Source organism: Eriocheir sinensis, chromosome 33 (assembly GCF_024679095.1).
Source record: "Eriocheir sinensis breed Jianghai 21 chromosome 33, ASM2467909v1, whole genome shotgun sequence".
NCBI classification, from domain to species: domain Eukaryota; kingdom Metazoa; phylum Arthropoda; class Malacostraca; order Decapoda; family Varunidae; genus Eriocheir; species Eriocheir sinensis.
The window spans coordinates 3,123,636-3,141,907 of record NC_066541.1 but is presented as its reverse complement, the minus strand read 5'-3'; the positions used below and the strand labels follow the sequence as shown (position 1 = coordinate 3,141,907).

At 40.7% G+C, this 18,272-nt stretch overlaps 2 protein-coding genes across 4 annotated transcripts; one reads left to right on the top strand and one right to left on the bottom strand.

Moving 5' to 3' along the window:
• Positions 1-364: 364 nt before the first annotated feature.
• On the bottom strand, positions 365-9,436 carry LOC127006553 (dihydropteridine reductase-like). The gene is made up of 6 exons (XM_050876528.1): positions 9,278-9,436; positions 6,574-6,676; positions 6,085-6,171; positions 4,588-4,728; positions 4,149-4,341; positions 365-3,612 (listed from the first exon to the last, which is right to left on the bottom strand). The coding sequence occupies exons 1-6, from the start codon at positions 9,359-9,361 to the stop codon at positions 3,513-3,515; spliced, it is 708 nt and encodes a 235-aa protein (XP_050732485.1). The 5' UTR covers positions 9,362-9,436; the 3' UTR covers positions 365-3,512.
• Positions 9,437-9,831: 395 nt separating this feature from the next.
• Positions 9,832-15,365, top strand: LOC127006552 (adenine DNA glycosylase-like). 3 transcript variants are annotated; one of them, XM_050876526.1, is made up of 13 exons: positions 9,832-9,965; positions 10,137-10,223; positions 10,672-10,864; positions 11,650-11,837; positions 12,305-12,496; positions 12,771-12,881; positions 13,244-13,397; positions 13,575-13,620; positions 13,780-13,901; positions 14,139-14,322; positions 14,545-14,665; positions 14,934-14,972; positions 15,141-15,365. In XM_050876526.1, exons 1-13 carry the CDS (start codon positions 9,918-9,920, stop codon positions 15,228-15,230), a joined length of 1,575 nt encoding a protein of 524 aa, XP_050732483.1. In that variant the 5' UTR covers positions 9,832-9,917; the 3' UTR covers positions 15,231-15,365. The 3 variants fall into 3 exon arrangements, with proteins under 3 accessions (XP_050732483.1, XP_050732484.1, XP_050732482.1); XM_050876527.1 differs by having other exon boundaries at positions 10,137-10,317; XM_050876525.1 differs by lacking the exon at positions 9,832-9,965 and having other exon boundaries at positions 10,082-10,223.
• The last annotated feature ends 2,907 nt before the right edge of the window (positions 15,366-18,272 follow it).

Here is an 18,272-nt window from a genome sequence, read left to right as displayed (position 1 = left end):
TCGATTATTTTTTACAGTTGTTAATTCCAAGTACGACCAGTTTCAGCTGCACACAACAGAGCAAAACTATCGTTCAGAAGCCTTCCTTTGTACCAGATGTACGCATACGTTTATCATTTTCTTTTCAAGTGTAACTATTATATAATTATACACCGCCTGCCACCTTCAAGAGCCACCCGTACTGCTTACTCATGAATGGCGCATTTACTCTACATTATGTCCACGACAGGGGATTCTAGTTTTTATATAGTTGATTTGCCATAAGCTTCGTCCCTTTTTTTTTTTTATAGTAATAGTCCACACTGACTAATTGAGACTATAATATTACCAAGCAAATATAAATGAGGGTAATTAAAACCGGAAGTCAAACACCTGCATTGTTTATTACTATAACCAGCATCTATTTGATATTGCACATGTTTTAAGATAAATGATCACTGATGGCTATCAGAAAAAGCATGGAATGTAAGGAAATTCATTAATATTAACCCTGCCATGCCTTGTGTTTGCGTGTGTGGCGTGGTGGTGGTGCTGAGGGAAGCAAGAAACAGCACCTTCCACCAAAACACACACTTTACAATGATGGCTGGCTAAGCTTTCCTGTGTGAAGACTTACATTTGCTTTATCACCTTTCCCTGAAGCTCCGAGGACGCACCATATATCCTCGAGAGCCTCACTCCTGTTTCAGCACCTTTAACACTTACAAAAATAGGCAGGGAAGCACTAATATCTGTTATTACCTAAATCTGTTCCAACCTCTTCAAGAGGAGGTAGGGAAGCACTCTGTATAAAAATACGTACATCTCAATAGTGGGAATCTGTCTGCCAGACACCATAGGCACTTATTTGTGTACCCAAGTGAAATTAAACTTAAGATTTGTCGGGTATCGATGCACTTACTCAGATCAGATTAACTGAATGTATAAGGCCTGCACATTTTTTTCTTAAACTTGATAAAAAAGCTTTCTTGCCTCAGTAGCCGAGATCCTGTTGCTATGCTTTTTTTAGTGTCCTTCATTCACTAGTATTAGGGTGACATCAACTACAGCTGGGCTTAGGAATGCTTGAAGTTACTACCTTCCATGCAGTGACAATTACTAAATTAAATCAGACCATGCCACCAAATATCTCTATGCTTAAAGAGGACACAACTTACTTAATCACTTAAGTCTCTATATCAACGTTGTCAAATCGAAGGAAAGCAGGGAAAATATCCATAGAGTTAATCTGAGGAGTAAGACATGAGCACTATTTATACTATTCTGGACCAACTTATAAACAGCAATACCCAACAAGAAACTGAAGAATGCATATCAACTTTAAACGCTACAAGCTTACATCAAGACATTTGCATGCAAACTTAACACTTATTGATGTTTATACACTCATCTCATGTTAAACCTATCTAAAATATCTAAAAAAAAAAAAAAAAAAAAAAAAAAAATCAATATATTAGTGAACCTCTTTCTCATTTATCATCATAAGACACATACACACACACACACACACACACACACACACACACACACACACACACATTGAACCCAACATCAGCAGTACAAGATAACCTCACCACATCCTCACACCCCTTTCACAGAGACAGGTTCCATGATACAGGAGTCTGGGGTTAACAGTAATGAATATGTTGTACCTAGACTGTTGTTGTTGTCATGAGGGAACAGCAAAAACTTATGTAACATTAAAGAAGGGTGTGAGAAAACAATTAAGCAGTGAAATACACTGTCAGAAGAAGTCATGTGTGCTAAAAACATTCATAGCTTTAAATATAAATGTGATAAAATTTTTCAAAGGATGGGGCACTATGAGCTTGACTCAATTCTGTATATATAATTAGGTGAGATAAGAACCTCACCACCATCCTCACACCACCTTCAAAAGAGACACAAGTGCCATGATATAGGAGGCTGAGACTGGGGATGAGGCTTCCCTTTACTATTGCGTCTAGAACTCTTACCCCAAATGGAAAGTGTCGTCAATGAAAATTAAATTTGCTGAAACATTAACTTTGTGCAAAATAATGAATGTCTGGAAATCAAGAGTTTTACAATTAACAGCAAACAATTCAATCCACAAGTAACAAAATAATGACCTAAATTCTCCATTAACTTGAGAAAAAAAGAAAAAAAAATCAAGAATGTTTCAATATTAACTCTATACAGGATCACTAATAAAATAACAGCTAAGGTGATACAAAACAAAACAATCCTCCCATCTCAAAATACAAGTTGACATCACAATTACATATCAAACAATAACTTGTAATATGGGGAAATACACACAGGTGAGAAGAACAAGGAGAGGGAGGTGGAGACAGCCCCCGAGGAAGAGAAGAGTGGGCCAAGGTGGAGGAGAGGAAGTAGTCACACAGTAAGAAGAAATAATAATAGACACTGAGGCCAAGCAAGCAAGGAAGTAGTGAGGAAGAATACAAACAGAATACAAGCAGGGGGTAAAGATGAATACAGGAAGAATACTACCAAGTGGTGAGAAAGAATACAAACAGGATCTAAGTAGGTGGTGAGGAAAAATACAAAAGATAAGGAAGTATACAAGAAGAACAGAAGAAAGTGGTGAGGAAGAATACTAGCAGGTGGTATGGATGAAAACAGGATGAGTATAAGCAAGTGATAGGAAAAAATACAAACGAGTGATGAGGAAGAATATAAGAAAAATTCAACCAAAAGATATGGAAGTATACAAAAAGAATACAAGCAAGAATATGTGAAGTGCTTGCCAATCTAAACATACACACACCCAATACAGATTGTACTTTCCTTCTGTGTGCTGTTCTTGAAATCTTATATTGTTCTCCCCATTCCTCTCAATTGTTTTAGGGAACCTTTTGCATGTCCCAGAAGAAAACTGAGCCAGGACAAAAAGTGAACTACTGTCAAGGTAACACCTGATACCGACTCTTCACCTTTAAAACAGTTCCTTTGATACTTCAGCTTCATCTCCCATATTATTCTTTCCCTTGATGTGAGTACTAATTGGAATTGTGCGTACAATTTGGCAAACATAACCTACCGATAGATAGAGACTTAAGAAAGATGGTGAGGATAGGCACAGATGATGTGAAAGGAAACAGGTAAGTGAGAGATTGTAGTCGTTAAGGATAAGCAGACAGGTGATGTGAGAATACAGGTAAACAATGTTGAAATTAGTCTAGATGTTGAAGATACGCAGACAGGTGATACAAAAGAATACAGGTATATAACAGAGAGACAAATTAGTTGTTGAGGAAAAGCAGAGAAGTGATGTGAGAGAACACATTAAATGAGAGTGAAGTTAGTCTAGATGTTGCAAATAAACAGACAGGTGATGTAAAAAAGTACAGGTATGTGAAATGAAAATTAATTGTTGTTGAGGGTAAGGAGGCAGGTGGAGAAGTATGCAAAGGAAAAGGAAAGAAGTGGGGCTAGGTTGTGGGGGTAGACGTCAGACCAAGCAGTGTACAGTGTAGCCAGGGTATTGTCATGTCAGCAGGGACTTAGGCCACCACCAGGTCAGTCTTGTTTTCCTTGGTGACCAGCTGCACCAGACTGCCTGATGCTGGCCGCTCTTTGCCACTGAGCCACTTATGGAACAGCCTGTGGGGAGAGAAGGGGCCAGGTTTGACATTTATCGCACACCTTTGGAAAGAGTTTGTACTGCACTATATTCTATCTTGTGTATTGCTCTTTCTGTGTGTCCCTTACGAAGAGGTTGGTATAGCCTACAGTGTGTGTTCTCCATCATAGTTTTATGTGGGAAGTCTTATTTGCCTACATCACAGATAATCTGATGATGTTTTGAAAGGACTAAATATAAAATTGTGGGGTTCTTATTTTAACAATTATATGCTGAATGATGTAACACTGGATTATGTAACAACTTTTTATGTGGGGTCATCTGCCTAAGTTAGATATGTGCCTTGATGGGACTGTAATTATCCTTATTCCAGCAGTTATGTGCTGAATGGTAGATAACTGGCAGGGTGACTACTTCACTGGTGCCCCTGCTAAATGGAGACATGCAAGAAGAGCTCTACCACCAATACAGACTACCTCAATCATTAGAGCAAAGCCTTTTTGTTCAAGATAGGCTGTTAAATATTTTCCATTAAAAAAAAAAAAAGGCAACTCACTCAGCAACAAACTCCAGGGGTGTCCAACTGGAGAAGTCTGCCCCAGACATCCACTTGCGATTCATTGGGGTGTCCAGAGTCACAGGCAGGATGGCAACAGCCGTGGAATTTTTGGGCAGACCAGAATTATCCTGGCCAAGGCTCTTGGTTAGCTGGTGTACAGCCGCCTTGGCCATCCCATAGCCAATCATGCCTGGACAGAAGGAGGGTGTTGGTTACTGCTTGTCATTAGTGTGTGGCATCAATTGTGTCTGTTCACAGCTACTTTTCAATGAATTAATGAACATCAGTTTCAGTATTGTGCATATTCATTTGTATGAAAGATATATGTAGCATGACAGCACCCTGACTGGCAGTCTACTACCTGTCTGTCTGTTTGAATGTAAATATGGTAAATCAATAGGAACCACAAAACCAGTCAGTGCTAAGCCATGCCCACCTGCTGTTCCCTTCAGTGCTGGCTGTGCTCCAGTGAGGGTGACCAGCCCACCTTCTTTCAGGAAGAGTGCTGCAGCTTGGGCTGTGATGGTGGAAGACCACACACTCTGAGACCACATGGTCTCACATGACTTCTGGAAGTCTGTGTGTTAAAGAAACACTTTATCACTAAGGATATTATTAGTTGAAGATCACAAACACTTGTTAGAACAATGACCAGATCACCAATTTGCATGACTAAACCTCTGTGATCACCTATTTGCCCAACTATAACTGCTGTGATTACCAATTCACATGACTAACTGCTGTGATCACCAATGTGTATGACTAAAACTGCTGTGCATGACTATGACTGCCACGATCACCTTTTTGCAACTTTGCATGCCTTATTCCAGTTGATTTTCACATCAGGAAAATAAGTTAGTCTTGAAAACTGAGCTACAGTATAAATATATAATTTGTGAAGAATGTATAAGGACCTGCAAGTTGCTATTTAGAGGAGTTAGCATATACATCGTAAGAGAAGCTCATGACAACAAAGGTGTTTTCTCATGCACTGGGTTAACCCTTTCGTGTTGGAATATTCAAACTGCTCCCAGGCCTTTATCTGGGGTATCAGCTCGTGCGTGCCAACTTTAAAATGTATCATCCACAGTCTCTTATATAATTTCCTTTTGTGTTCAGAGGAATAACTCAATCAGCCTGTATTATACACTGTTAGATAGCTGAATCAATTCCACATATTACTGAATTGTGCATTTCCCATTTCACATCAATATTATAAAGTTTCTTTTGAAAGAAGAATGACTTTGTGTGTGTGTGTGTGTGTGTGTTTACCCTCCTAAGCTTATCTTATAAGGTCAGTACCCTCCCTCCCTCCCTCTCTCTCTCACACACTCATATGAGAGAGAGAGAGAGTGATAATAGAAACAATCTGTGGATGATGACAACACACACACACGAGAGAGAGAGAGAGAGAGAGAGAGAGAGAGAGAGAGAGAGAGAGAGAGAGAGAGCGAGAGAGAGAGAGAGAGAGAGAGAGAGAGAGAGAGAGAGAGAGAGAGAGTGTGTGTGTGTGTGTGCAGCAAGGCTCACTTATCACCCTCACCCTCACCCCCCCTCTCTCTCTCTCTCTCTCTCGTGTGTGTGTGTTGTCATCATCCACAGATTGTTTCTATTATCTCTCTCTCCCATGAAAAAGAGAGAGAGAGAGAGAGAGAGAGAGAGAGAGATTTACATCTATCTATGTAAATCTCTCTCTCTCTCTCAATTATTCTTCTCACTCCTTTTTCATGGGTGATTTTGTTCTTGGCTGCAGAATAATTTCTTATGTTACCCACATTCATTTTCCTAGAACCATCCATGCCTCAGAAAACATGTATAACCCTGCGATGGCAAACTACATTGAAACTGGACTTTTTTATACGCCCCCAGATGGGAGCATTTGGCCATCAGGACGTATTAAAACGTCCCCAGATTGTAAGGGTTAATGCCTCACCCTTGCTGCCAGCGTTCCCTCCAGCCCAGCCCCCGGCCACGTTTATGATGGCGTCCACCTTCTCACCACCCAGGGCAGCTGTCAACCCTGTGGAGTCAGGAATGGAAAGTTAATGCAACAAAGTTTATATGCAAAATTTCTAGAAAGCCACCATTTTCAGCTTTAGGGGAGAATTCTAAAATAATATACAGCATGTCTGATGTCTAGGATGGCAAAGATAATAGCTATGGTTATAGTTGTATATGAAAATACTATAATAATAATAATAATAATAATAATAATAGTAATAATAATAATAATAATACCAATAATAAAACAATAGCATGAAAATCTTGAAGATCAAGTAGAAAAAGAATTTTGACAATTATAGTCAGAGAAAGAAAGTGATGAAACATAAGCTAAGGAACAATGAAAGACCATGAAGGCAACTGGGGCAGTGCTGTGACTTGAGAAGTTAGCAGTGAATGACTTATCACAGCCATACCTCACCTTCAATGACAGCGGTGGTCTGCGCTGCCCAGCTGTCATCCCTGTTCACCACCACACTTGTGTCTGCCTCATCATTGGCCACCAAGTCAATGGTCCCCACCCACTACAGGGAAAGAAAAAATAAAAGAAAAAATTATACACCTATTACATGAATATGCACATTCAAAGAGCTAAATTAATAAGAGTAAACAAAGAAAGACAATACATATACCTACATTCATAAATACATATGAGTATTGAAAAGTGATGGAGCAAGAACATAACCCTGCCTCACTCCCATATTCATCAGAAAGAAGCAGGATATGCAACTGAAGTAACCTGAAAAACAAATGGCTGCACTTGGCTGGAGATGCCTGTAGCTACCCCCTTAAAGACGGGTATCATTGCACATGCTGAACCAGTATTAAGTGTACCCTCTTACTGATCTTACCACTGCTAGGCATCCTCATATCAGCCACACCATTTCCACCTTCAGTCTTCTGAGTTCATTCAAAAAGTGAGGCAGTTAATGATTCTCTAAGAAGCTTGGGATGCTCCACGAGCCCAAACACTGAGCCTTCCAAAGGTTTACTCTGAGCCTGGTTTTACAGGTGGGCTCCAAATCTGCACCAACCCAGCCCTCCCAAAATCAAAAAGTGGGGATCCCGCTTCCAGGATGCACAGGTCCTGGAAGATTAACCATGCACCTATGGGACTCTATTCTCTCAGGGATTTTGTGTCCACGCCTGCAGCTAGCAGTCAGTCCAATCCCTGATTTGTATTGTTTGGTGTGGGTCCTGCATCCCCTCCCCATATAACCTATACCAAACCATGCTTGAATCAGAATAATTATAATATATTCATTGAATTAGTGAAAAGTCTTAATCATTGACTGAATGCATATTTTATTTTCACATCATTGTATGGTCACGACATTCATGATTAGTTCGAAATAAAATACTTTGACATGCTGTGGTTGTATTTTCTGATAATTATTCCAAAATGAACCATGGATGGATACAAATATAAAGAGAATTAAAGTATTTCATTAGTAATATAGGTAGACTATCCAGCATCCAGAAAGATGGTTAGGGATACAGCAAGGGAGGTTGCCAGGGACAAACTGGGATGGTCAGTGGTGGAAGACAAACAGCCTAAAGGCACCACCACCAAGGTCACCAGTCAAGTAGCACCACCACCACCACTGCTGCTGCCACCACATCTACCCCTGTCCTTCCCTTCCTCTGGACCATCATTTATCTTCCAGCATCACCCCCATCTCAACTCCCCTCCATATAATGGGAAGGGACGTGAAATGAATGTTTTTGCTGAGAGAACTGGAAGAAAGAGGATGGTGCTGCTGCTGGGAGTGAGTGGAGTGACAATCGGACAAGTAATTAAAGCTGTGAAAGAGTTCTTGGAAAGCATGTGGTATGCATGTTCCATGTAGGTTACTGTCTGTTCTGTTCCTATTAACAGGAGTTGCTGTTATAAATGTCTGACTTGTGAGAAATCTCATCTGTGACATGAAGTGGCTAATAGTCTATAACAATAGCATAAGACTTCTTATGGTTCACTGTGGGATATACAGAGGAATGAAGGTGGGGTAGGACAGCAGGTAAGGGCATGAGTGCTAAGTCTTGAGAGGACTCAGCCAAAGTGTTTGTTCACCTTAACCCTCCACCACCCAGCAAAGTTATATGTCATTTACAGATGGAAAAAAATACCCACATCTCAAACTAAAAATGTTAGTGCAACCAGACCAAACAACTTTAATTATTCCTAGAAAAGCCACTGAAATAGTTTAATAAGAAACATGGATAACTTGCCAGCTAAAAATGGCAAACTTCACAAGAACCATATCAGTGGACAGCATCTATAAATAAAGTTGCAGATATATTCTTACTTTTTAACATTAAACAGTACAATCAATAGCAAGAAGTTATGTAGGAATCCTTTCTATTATAAAATAATGACCTTCTTCACTATAAAAAAGAGATTTTGAGTCCCAGTCTGACTGGAGGAGTGTTTGTGTAAATGACTACATGTGGTCGCTGGAGGAGTGTTTGTGTAAATGACTACATGTGGTAGAGACAAATATGCATGACCTTGACCACAGTGAGTAACCAGCCCTGGGTGGCGTGCCCCTCACCCCCTCATTAATTATTAACCCCATCACGCACCCTTTAGATTGGTGGGAGAACACACACTGGTAAACACGCTGTACCTGTTAGTTAAAGAGTCATAAGGAAACTACAATGGTCTCATTCCCAAGGCATTAAGTACGTGAAATAAATGTTGGGCCAAAACAAGAAGAAATCAAATCAAAATCCAGGAAGAACATATTCGCCTCCCAGGGCTAAGCAAACCCTTCAGTTGACTAATAAGGTATTGCCCAGCGGCTGGCAATTCGTGGCGAGGGTCAAGAGGCACGCAGATGATAATGGAGGAATGACCAACACAACGACGGCCGAGATAAGTGGCAGAAAACATGAATAAATGAATAACACCACACCATGACACACCACCACCTCGTCATCCTGCTCAGCACAATCGTTTCTGAGCCCCGGTGAAGGTGTGTCACTCCCCGACAATGGACAAATACAATGGAGACCCTTGGAAACAGATCAATAGTGACCACTCTAGCAGGCACCCTCCCCCAACGAGATGGAAAAACTTGTGACGAGCGAGTTTCACATTGACACACTTTCCCTCGCATACTCACGAAATTGTTGGCCTTAAAGTGTTTCACCACGATGGAGCCTAAGGCGCCGCGACCCCCATAAACGATAACTCTCCCGGCTGACATGATGAGGCTTCACGCTCCTTCCTCCGCGGCGTCTGGATAAGGTCTGTGGCTTGAGGTATGCAGTTGCCAAGGGTGTTCACGGGTTGCCAAGGCCTCCATCTCTCTCACGTCAACTATTTCCAAATACCGAAAAGGAGATTAATCGGGTTTTCATGAGTGTTTTTTCACTTTCATTGTACAAACGAAGGATAAAACTACCAACAGGGTAATTAAACTACCACTGAAAATGCCCAGAACTCCTAGGAAAGCCCTGTCAAATATGTGAACTTTGGGCGCCGAAATGTTTATGGCCCAAGGACTCAATGCCGGTTGTCACATCAAAAAATCTTTGTTCTTTACATTTGATGCCATTTTGAACCTGGTAAACCTGGTAAAGGCTTGAGGTTAAGTTGCATCAATTTGAGGAAATAAAATGTGCTGCTCTCCTCTCCCTCCTGTCGCTGAAACTATTTTACTTTTAAGACATGAGTGAAGGAAGATATAAGATAACGACCTACTAGTCACTGTTTACACTGTGACGATTGTAGGGAATAGTATTTTGTTCCATGTAGGTAGGATGAGTAGGATACTGTCTGTTCTGTATGTTTTTTGTTTCTTTTCACATGTTGTGCTTTCCTTCCTACCATTGTATCTTTTTAATTTCATGGTGCTACCTACCCATGTATTAATAGTTGTATAATCACACTCTGTCCTGCCTGGGGGTTGGGATGGCATGTTCCTCCCTTCTCCCTTGTTGTTTACCTGCAACAATAAACTATCAATCAATCAATCACAGGAGTTCCCGTACAAAGGTTTGCTGACAAGTCTTCTGTGGCATCAAGATCAAGATCAAGGCATTCGCCCATGCAACGTGTGTTGTGAGGTTAGGAAATCGTGATATTATTGAAAAGGATTACCGACGCATATTGACAGGGATATCAGCAGCTTTTCCGTGTCTCAGAGTTTCTTGATAGCAGGTATTCTCAAGTTTATTGAGGGATACAAGTGAAATATGCGCATGCATCATTTCGACTCAGTTTCTTAGGTTATTTTTCTTAGATCACTCCAAATTTTCAATAGAAGGCAATTTTCCACAAATTTGAGAGTAGAAATTGAATCAGATTTGAAGTTCTTGCCCAGAGTTTGGAAACCTGTCGCTATGGTACCAGACAATCTGTATCATATGTATTAATCCTATGTATCAAAAGCATTTAATGTATGTGTCATTGGCAATGAACCCTTCTTGAAAATGCCGTGTGCCTCGTAATTAAATTGGAGGATTATTGAAAGCCTAATATCTATTTCCCCCCCCCCCAAACAATCTTTATCAGGTGACTGCCCATGCCACCCCCACAATGGTGAAGCCAGCCGCCCCCACTATCGGCCCCCTGCACCACCTCAAGGCAGGAGAGGTGGCCACCATACAGCGTGGCCTCCTGGCCTGGTATGATGCCAACAAGCGGGTGCTGCCCTGGCGGTCCATTGCTGCCACAGAGCCTGACACACAAAAGAGAGTCTATGCTGGTGAGATACTTTGCCTGGGTTGTATATAAATGTGATTGTCTTATTTTGCCCATAGGTTAGGTTCATTTTTTGGAACTTTCTCCATGGGTTACCCATGTCAACTATCAATTTGCTGACAGTTTGACACAAATTACCTAGTTTGCACATATTTGTTACTGATCACTTTACAGTAATGAACATTCCATATTTTTTACAGGTTTTAAAATTAGGAAGTGTAAAATAGAAAAATAACTGCATTGTATAATTCTATATGCCATTTCCAGCTTTGGCTACATATAAATCCAATGTTTTGAGTGAGTTAATAGAAAATGAAATGTGCCAGACATCAGAGGTCATATGGCTATCCAATAGGACCAGTACTAATATGAAACACACCCAAAATGATGCTCATGGCAAAAATCTGTACTTGTCTGTTGTTACCAATTCCTTTACAGTCACACACATACACAAGCAGTCATCTTTGTTCTCATGTCAACTCTTTGCTACTTCCTCCTTGGGCTACCAGTGGCTTAACTCTGTACATGTTTGTTATTGGTCACATCATAGAATATACATTGCTACCATCTTTTCTGCAGCTTCTGAAATTAGAAACTGCAGAATGTAGTAAAAGCAGCATTGTGTAATTCTACACAGTATACGTCAGCTTTTATAATAGGTTGTAGGATTAGTAGTCTTGCAGAATATAATACATATGAAACTTGTTTGGTGATGATCATGAGTGTTTGCTGAGGTTTACTGGTTCTCACCTGTCCTGTTGACATAGACCTCTTACTCTGAACCCTCAGTGTGGATCTCTGAGATAATGCTGCAGCAAACACAGGTCAGCACAGTGATCAGCTATTTTGAGACGTGGATGTCCAAGTGGCCCAGAGTAGGGGACCTGGCCCAGGCCTCCCTGGAAGAGGTCAACCAAGTCTGGGCTGGCCTTGGGTACTACTCCAGGGCTCGCAGACTGCACGAGGGAGCCATCAAGGTGGGGTGTTGTCTCCTCTGTACACTTATTATTATATATGTGCTCATTTTGAACAATTTCAAATCATTTTACAGTTTGTGATTATATTATCTGGGCTTTTATTCATCTCTTGTTCATCAGTTCTCTTTTCCTTAGTGTTTATTTTCCTCCATCTTTGGATGTATTTTAGTGTCTTACTCCTACTGCTGTCCTGTTTGAGGCCCATCACTTCCTGTGTCCTGAGCTTTCAAGTTTCATGCTAATTTTGCCTTTTGGGTTACAATTCCTTTCAGTTTCTGTTTCCCCTTCCTTCCTATCATCTGCTATGTTTCACTGTTTTTTGTCTCACAGTTTTAATTTCTCAGAATTAATTAATATATCCTGTTCAACATTAATTTGCCTTTTTTTCTACAGTAATACAGATCACACCACCATTAGAAACATTGACATATATTTATTCATTTTTCCTGAAATATGTCAATTGCCAGGTGGTGGAGGAGCTCAAGGGAAAGTTTCCGAATGACAAGGATGGTCTGGTACGGGAGCTGCCTGGTGTTGGCCGCTACTCAGGGAGTGCCATCGCCTCCATTGCTCTGGGGCAGGCTGTGGGAGTGGTGGATGGCAATGTAAACAGAGTCTTGGCCCGGCTTAGAGGTATTGGCAGCGACATCACCTCCCCAGTAAGTCCTATGGGCATGTTGACATTCAGTAGTGACTGATACCTGAAGAATTTTGTGTGACAGCAGATTGTCTTTTCTTACAAAGTGACTACATTTAACAAATCTAAGATTAATAAAAGGATCAAAATATTTGCTTCATCATGAGCCAAAAAATATTATACCTCTCTTACTGGCCAGGACACAACAACCTAAAAACCCAGTAGCTCATCTGGTTATACATAACATTAAGCTGGGGTACTTATTCTTAAAGTATTTATCTTTATATGATATTCAGTCAACAGCAGAACACATGTGGAATTTGGCTGACCAAATTGTTGATCCCAAGAGGCCTGGAGACTTCAATCAGGCAATAATGGAACTCGGAGCAACTGTTTGCACACCAAAGGTAAATCAAATCCATTGTTGTTTATTCATATAGCTATTTAAGATCAGCTAGCAGCCAGAATTCTTGCTTCCATTTTTTTAAGTGCTTTAATCATGGATTAAACTGTAATTTCTGAACATGACAACTAGATCTACTTGATCACTGTATTTCTACATAAAAATAGATTAAAGTCAAGGGCATGCATAGTGTATTACCTATCATTCACATAATCCAACATGCAACTCACATCACTTTACATCCTGGTGTTTGGGTGATCCTTTTAACCTCACAAGAATCACTCCTCAGGCCATAAATGCATAGTCTTTATAGCAGGGAGCAGGACAGTGATCAACAATAATACATAATACATACTTCATTCACAGGCCCCAAAGTGCAACGCCTGTCCCCTTCGTGCCGTGTGTGTTGCCCAGCAGAGATCAGAACACTTGCAAGAGAAGTCTTCAATCAAAAACCACTTCCAGCACAGCAAAAAAAGCGTGGAAGAGGAAGAGCCTTCCATTCCAGATATTGAATGCTGTAAGTAAACAGATTAATGCACCATATTCATATGTAAAATTGTGGCATGTTTGTTGGAAAAAAAGTTTTATGTTAAGGTAACCTGATAAATTTCAGAATCCCATCAGGTAAAGTCTATAAACTGGTCAGTTTGACTGGAAGCTATTTTCTCATGCCAGTTGTCTGTTTTTTTTACAGTGGCTGATTGTGACTTTTGTCTCCAAAAAGAAGACTGGGATGAAAGGTGAAAAACCTGCAATTGCTTAACTTGAACAATGTTAATAATCTCAGACTAGTCTCACAGAAAGATTGAACTACAGTGTTCTGTTGTCTTAACTGATTTACAAATCTTACAGAGTAAAGAAAAGTGCATGTCAGTAATTGTTTATATATTTTCTTCAAGTCTTGGGGTGCAGAACTACCCATGTAAGGGACAAAAGACTAAGCAGAGGGAGGAGACAACGGCTGTGGTGGTCATTGAGTGTGAGGACAACAAGATGCTGCTGGTGCAGCGGCCCAAGGGAGGTGAGGAACACTGGACACTCATCCTCACTGAGTTTTAGAGACCCTGGAACCTAAAATTTCTTATGATCAAATGACAGTTCATTTAGGATTCCTAACTAATCTTTTATAAAAATCTAAACCGTACTCATTCCCAAACATTTAAATCTTTTTCATTATATGAATTGTCACAGCTAGAATTCCAGACTATACTTATTAATGGCTTTTCAAAATCTTTACTAAGAATGTACTATTTGACAGGTTTGCTGGCCAACTTGTGGGAGTTTCCTCACATACCACTGATGGATGAGGACAAAGACCAGTGGGAGGAGAGAGTGACAAGACAGGTTACCGAGCAGTATGGTATAAAAGAGCCTTGTGCCTCATCAAAAACATTCATTGCAGATGTCACACACATTTTCTCCCACATAAGACAAACTTACAGGTGAAAAAATATGATACTATCATAGTGACATAGACATGCTGTTAGCTGGAATATACAGATGATGTACAAATGAATGCAGTGGTCACAAAAAGTAGTGTTTTATATTAAGTTATAAGAAATTATTTGACATTATTACCTTGATATTTCTTGAGTATGCAAAGTCATATGGAAGTAATTATTGAAAGAAAAAAAATATTTAGCTCATTATATTGATCTTTCCAGAGTGTACAAAGTCTTCCTGGCTGATGAGAGTGTTGTGGTCTGGCCTGAGAGGTACCAGCAGGGCCAGTGGATGACTAGAGAGGAGTTCCTTGCATCAGCTACCTCAACAGCCATGAAAAAGGTACAAGACATAACTGAGAACTTCCTTTGTGTGATTTTTGTTGGTAAATCATGTAGTTTTCATTATGTATTAATTGTTTGATATTGAATATTTTATTGAATGTGACATAATTGATGATGGCATCATCATTCAGTTGCTTGTACTGTTGTTTTCTTGTTTGTATGTGGGATTGAAATTCATTTAAGTAATTATCATAACAGGGTTGAAAATTATTTTATCTCTAGTCTCCTGTAGAATTATATATGTAATGTATCTAGCTTTCACACAGGTGTTGAAGGCAGTGGAGGGTGCAGCAAACAAAGGCAAGGTCAGTTGTGGTATTGATGGTTTTGTTAGCAGACGGAACAAAGCTGTCTTTTTGTTTTAAATATTACAAAGGTTTCTTAACATTTTAAAACCATTTATCATTTTTACATAAGTCATAGCTATGCACTATGATTTTTATTAATGTTTGTACTTGACTATTCTGTTTCAGAATAAGAAGACCAAGAACTCACCTGCAGACCAACCCACAAAGAAGCAGAAGACCATCTCTCAGTTTTTCTCACCAACAGCCAAGAAGTAGAGGGATTACCCTCCATCAGACCTACCTCTTTGATATTAAATCAATATAACAATTTTAAAAATATATTAAATTAAAATACTTTTATAACTTTTTGTAATAAAATTGCATTTTACCTCAAAATAATGTGTTTTGCATTGATGAGCCTAAGTCGCCTGTATTGTACAGCTGAAAATATATGTTGGACAGAGAGAAGTATTTGAGAGTGCAAGAGAGCAGACTACTGACTTTGCAATGTCATACAGATTTAGAGTACAGCATGGGAGTGTAAGATCTGGTTGGGAGAATAGAAGATGGAGAAAGTGAGTAGGGATAGTTCTATTTAAGCATGGTGAAGGGGAAAACAGTGAAGGGCAGATGGATAATAAGTGCATTGGAGAGGATTGTAAAAGTCAGAGGTGGGAAGATGGGGGCAAAGTGAAGTATGTTTAAGAAAGTATTATCCTCCCAGATCTGTCATATGCATCAGAGACATGGACACGAAATGAAGCACAGCAATAATAAGTATATGTAGTGGAAATGAGCTCTAAAAGGTGTATGTGGTGTGTCAGGATGGGATGGAGAAAGCAATGAAAACATGCATGAGAAGTTTGGTGTGGGTGCAGCAGCAAAGGGTGTGGATGGTGGAGTGGCTGAATGGATGAAGTGTGGTGCTCTGAGGTGGTTGGAACTCCTGATGAGAATGAAAAAAAGATGACTGTGAAGAGAGAGCATGAGGGTAGGGTTGGGGGAGGCCACCAGTGAAATGGTCTATTGAATGGAGGAGTGGAGAGAGAGTTGGTAGGTGAGGGACCTTACGACCTTTAAGGAAGAATATGTATTATTCCTCCAAGTGAGGGACTGAGTGTGCTGGAAACATGGAAAGTTGGAGACTCCTGCCATGGCTACCCCCTTGAATAAAAGTTTCGTAAGGGGACAGTGCACCAGAGATTAGAAAGATGAAAGAAATCCTCAAAAAATACAACCTCCTCCCCAATGAAAAAAAAAATCACTCATGGAAACAAGCTATGACTAACGACAATAAAATTTAATCAACGATCTTTTTATCTGCGGTAAAATGTAATGTCATCATCATTAGCCACATTAGGACAATGCAGGACGAAGGCCTTTCCTAACGCTCTCCACTTCTTCCTGGTGCTGAAGTAAAGGTGCAGCTAGGCATGTGGTTAGGGGAGAGGCAGTCTACAATTTCATAAAGCCGTGTAATACGAAAATAAAAGTCTCATATAAACAATTAACCATTATCTGGTCCTCTCCCTTGTTATGTTATGGATGGTGCTCACTTCCTATTTCCATTCTCCTCTCAGCACTTTGTAGTTGTTTCTCTAGATTTTTTATTTATTTATTTTGGGGGTCCTGACTCCTTCAGAGTCCTTAACCACGTCTGGGGTCATTACATTTTTGCAGACCATGGACTAAACCACACTTCCTCACCACATGCATTGCATGGACACTGACACAGTTCAGTCTGTCCATGCATGTGGTGAGGATGTCGAAGTCACCAAAAGCTTCACATACCTTGGTAGCGTGGGTGGTGCTTAACAATGGTGGGTCTCACCATGCAGGAAGTCACTCGACGGATTGGCCTGGCCTACGGTGTTATGGACTCGCTCAATATGAGTATATGGCGTTGTCGACTATGCGGGCAAAGCTTCGAATCTTTGCCCGCTTTTCTCTTTGAAGTCGCTTATGCTCCCTGTCTTACTGTATGGCTGTGATACACAGACACTGAATAGTGATTTGGAAAGGTGTGTCGTTGCCTTTGGTACCAAGGAGCCTTCGCAGGATCATGGGGTATCGCTGGAATGACTGTCGAACCAGCGACTACTCCGTGAAACTGTATCGAGGCCTGTGACCAGCTGAGTCTGTGAACGCCAACTCCGGCTAAATGGGAACGTGGCGCGCCTTACGGACGTCGATTCTGCTCACAGGGTTGTTTCTTAGAAGACAACCCTGAGTAGAGGAGACCAAGGGGACGCCCTCGTAACTCATGACTGGGGCAAGTCAGCCGATCCAGCCGGGAGGGACTTGGGATGGTTGGACATGGGAGCTTGCTCGGAAGTACCGCCGGGAGTATGGTCGGTGAGTGAGTGAAACGACGCGCCCCCGAATGTATGCACCCCATTTGTTAGTTAGTTAGTTATGGACTAAATCAACGATCAATCATCAACAACAACAACAAAAAAAGCAAACCGCCAAAGGAAACCCAAATTTAGATTTAGAGGTGCCTGCAGGCCACAGAGCACATATGCAGAGCCATACCCCTGGATGAGTATACCTGTGCCATTTGGAATCACACACTTGCGTTTTTTTTTTTTTCACGCGCAGTGTTCACACAACAATAGGTATTTAACGACATTTGTTGTTTACATCCTCAATGTTCCACTTGCGCTCGTAGGGGAAGAGACCCTGGGTGTGCGTCATGCAGTGCTCCGCATTTGTTTCTGAGTATGGTAAGTAGTTGGGTATCCAATTGGCACAGGTATACCCGAATCATTTTTAGGATAAAAAAAAGTGTGAAGGAAAGTAGTCATATGTTCTGTTGTGTTAGATCAATTGGCGCGAATTTAACTTTTTAATATGACAGTCAACTTTTTAAATCTGAAGTTCATTTTTTTAATTTGAAGGTGAAAAGGTGTTGACCAAGGTCTACAGAACTTTAGTCTAGACTACTTAGTTCCCTCCTTCCAACGCGAGGATAAAGGGGGTTTTACACGGTCAGACATGTTGGCCAACACGTTTGACAACACGATGTTTGAGAGAATGTTTGATCGGGCCTGACTTTTGTGGGCGGAGCTTGCTCGGTGCATGTCCATGTTTGAACGTGTGAACGGTCATCAGTCTTAAACCGTCATACATACTCAAATCTCGCGGAGGTAACATCTGCAACAGCATGTGAAATTTGGTCCCTTTTCGGCGACCAGCCCTTTGTCCACTTTGAACGCTTCCTTTTCTTTTCGTTGAGGGCAATCACTATCCCGACTGCCATCACCTCGTCTTGGGTAAGGGACATGTTGCCCCTTCTCCTTTTGGCACCGACTGAGG

Bases quoted from the DNA above. Each gene is read 5' to 3' on its own strand.
- LOC127006553 (XM_050876528.1), bottom strand. From the start codon at position 9,361: ATGTCAGCCGGGAGAGTTATCGTTTATGGGGGTCGCGGCGCCTTAGGC. The intron at 6,172-6,573 runs GTGAGGTATGGC...CTGACTCCACAG, and splicing joins GACCACCGCTGTCATTGAAG to GGTTGACAGCTGCCCTGGGT. The intron at 4,342-4,587 runs GTGGGCATGGCT...CCTTCTGTCCAG, and splicing joins AGCACTGAAGGGAACAGCAG to GCATGATTGGCTATGGGATG.
- LOC127006552 (XM_050876526.1), top strand. From the start codon at position 9,918: ATGAGTAGGATACTGTCTGTTCTGTATGTTTTTTGTTTCTTTTCACAT. The intron at 12,882-13,243 runs GTAAATCAAATC...CTTCATTCACAG, and splicing joins CAACTGTTTGCACACCAAAG to GCCCCAAAGTGCAACGCCTG. The intron at 13,902-14,138 runs GTGAGGAACACT...ACTATTTGACAG, and splicing joins GGTGCAGCGGCCCAAGGGAG to GTTTGCTGGCCAACTTGTGG.